The sequence below is a fragment of the Cryptotermes secundus genome, unplaced genomic scaffold, assembly GCF_002891405.2.
Source record: "Cryptotermes secundus unplaced genomic scaffold, Csec_1.0 scaffold815, whole genome shotgun sequence".
In the NCBI taxonomy this organism is placed as follows: Eukaryota; Metazoa; Arthropoda; class Insecta; order Blattodea; family Kalotermitidae; genus Cryptotermes; species Cryptotermes secundus.
In genome coordinates this window covers 1-2,752 of record NW_019733329.1, presented here as the reverse complement: position 1 = coordinate 2,752, position 2,752 = coordinate 1, and the positions used below count along the sequence as shown (strand labels likewise).

Below are 2,752 nucleotides of genomic sequence, written 5' to 3'. Positions count from 1 at the left end.
AAAAAAAAAAAAAAAAAAAATAAAGAAAGAAAAAACACACACACACCGGAGTAAGAACCTCTGCAGCACAAGGGGTCAGGGTTGCAAAATCAGAAAGTTTCTCACCAGTTCCTGTAAAGACATAACATTTCACTCATATCAATCCACCATCTCCTTACCCAAATACATTGGACATTGTGAACTATAACATATATAGAATACTTGTGTTTAGGAAAGCTGAAGGTGGGGAACTTGAAAGAAAGTTCTGTTTCCATTTATTTAACCTCACACCTTTGGTAACAACTTACACTTGAAAGCCACAAAGAACATAGTTTTTTGGTTACATTAGAGTGTTATAAATCATATATAGCAAGCAGTAATACTGATGTTTCCATTTATTATTAATTTCATTAGAATGACTTTCAGTTCTGGACAGGATCACATGGCAAAATTACAACATATCTTGCAGAATACTGGAAATATAGTATTCATCTTCCACTTAGTAATGGAATATACTAATCGATAGTGGAATATGTGTTTCTGGATTGTAATATTTTCTGTTCTTGCTTCTTGCCGTGTTCATCCTCGTGCTTTTAAATAATTACCAAATTGAATCCATTTTCATAATGAGTAGTGACAGTGAAAGTGAAAGCAACAATGCATAAACTCCACCTAAGAAGAAAACTAAATACTTGTGTGTTTACTTGAGAAAATGGGAAGAACAATATTTATGGTTAAAGTCCGTGCCCTCCAACGTTTACAGAGCTTATTGTATACTTTGTAAACGTGAGTTCAGCATCGCTCACGGGGGTAATACCGACTGCAGACAACATTCTTGCACAGAAGAGCATAAACGAAAGGAAAGGGACGTGAAGACCTCTTCAAATTTACACCTCTTTTTCGGGAACAGCAGCAAAGACTTCAGAAACGTTGCAGGTGAGCTAGCATTGGTTTTCATACTGTAAAACACAACATCGGCTACAGAAGTATGAATTGCACAAATAAGTTATCGAAGGATATTTTCCATGACTCTAACTTGGCTAAGATGTCCTGTGGCCGAACAAAGGCAGAGGCTATTGTCAAAAATGTTCTAGCGTCAAGAAGTGTGCAAGACTTCATCAATGTGTTGAAGGATCCAGCAAAATCAAGCAACTTTTTCTCTATTGCAACTGATGCCTCCAACCACAAAAACAGAAAGATATTCCCACTGGTTGTGAGGTATTTTGACCCTATTAGTGGTGTTAAAAATAGGCTCCTGGACTTCACTGAACAAGCTGATGAAACAGCTAATGGTACCCATAATTTGATCAAGTTTTCACTTGATACACACAAGTTAGATATAAAAAATCTAACTTCATATTGTGCAGATAATGCAAATGTGAATTATGGGCAGCATAATTCTGTGTTCAAACTACTACAAGAAGATAACAAAAATGTGCTTAAAGCAAACTGCTCAAATCATATATTGCATAATGCCACAAAACATGCATCTGATGGATTAGATGTGGATATTGAAATGATCATCTTAAAAATATATGGACATTTTTCGGTATCAGCAAAAAGAAGAGAAGAGTTGAAGTCATTCTTTGATCTTGTTGATGCCGAGTTGGAGATTGTTCGTCATGTGCCCACTCGTTGGCTTACCCTAGCATCAGCTGTGGACAGATTAATACAAAACTGGTTACCTATTAAGAGCTATTTCAAACGTGTGAATTGCTGTCCAAAAATATTAAAAAAACATTTCAGTGATAAAGATCCAGAAAAGAAGTGTGTTATCGAGGCATATCTCAATTTTTTTTCCAACATTGGTGCAGTACTTGTTCAATCTGCCAAAATTCTTGAAACTGCTAATCTTACGACCATGGAATGCTACAGTGTAATGCAATGTGTAGGCAATAAAATTCAGCAGAGGATAGAGGACAGGTTTTTTGGTACTGCCACAGAAAAATTTTGAAACTGTTTGAATCCACCCCTGCAGAAATGTGCTAGAGATGATTTTGTTAATTTCTACTGTTGCTTGCACAAGTACATTTTTAAGAATTTGTGGGGCACTTGTTGTGTAGTCTTGTCATTGCTGAGATGTTTGACCGGTGAGGTAGCGCGGCGCGCGCCGGTAAGGAGAAAGGCTAGTTACGGTGAATGGCTGGTGAAAGGCTAGTCGTTGAGCGCGGTCGCTGGAGCGGAGAGTCGGTAGCTACGCCAGTTGCCCAGTGTGTCAGGTATGACTACCGGCGAGTCCGTGCGGCCTAGTTGCCCAGTGAGTCGGGTGCGACCGGCAGACAGCCGTGGCAGTCAAGCCTGGCGCAGCGAAGCGCCGATGCCTCCGTAGACCGAGCGCTGGCGACGAAGCCTGCTGGCTGATGCTTGGTGTGGCTAGCTCGTAGACTGACGATGAACTGTGTGACTGAATAACTCGGCGTTGGAGTCGCTCCTTTTTATACGCTTCTCGGTGGGGCGGAGCGAAACTCGAAATTGAGGAGGAAGAATTGATTGGCTAGCGCGCGTAATGGTGTAGACGCGGGCTAGCGCCGAGCGTAGTACAAATGCGATCGTTTGAAGCAATCTGATTGGTGAGTTGGTTCACACAGTTCATCATCAGTCTACGAGCTAGCCACACCAAAAAAAATTTTTGGTGGTGTACTTTCATACTGCTAAATACATTGTGAGAGATGTCTGAAATTGATTAGCATTCATTCAGTGTGGTGTGATCCGGATTCGAGGATAGTTTTTCGGATGGGACTTGAAAAGATTGTCTGTTTGTTTAGGTGTACTT

General features: G+C 40.4%; 1 protein-coding gene across 1 annotated transcript; it reads left to right on the top strand.

Moving 5' to 3' along the window:
- Nucleotides 1–1,024: 1,024 nt before the first annotated feature.
- LOC111868062 lies at nt 1,025–1,933 on the top strand. The gene has a single exon (XM_023858424.1). The coding sequence runs from the start codon at nt 1,025–1,027 to the stop codon at nt 1,931–1,933; it is 909 nt and encodes a 302-aa protein (XP_023714192.1).
- The last annotated feature ends 819 nt before the right edge of the window (nt 1,934–2,752 follow it).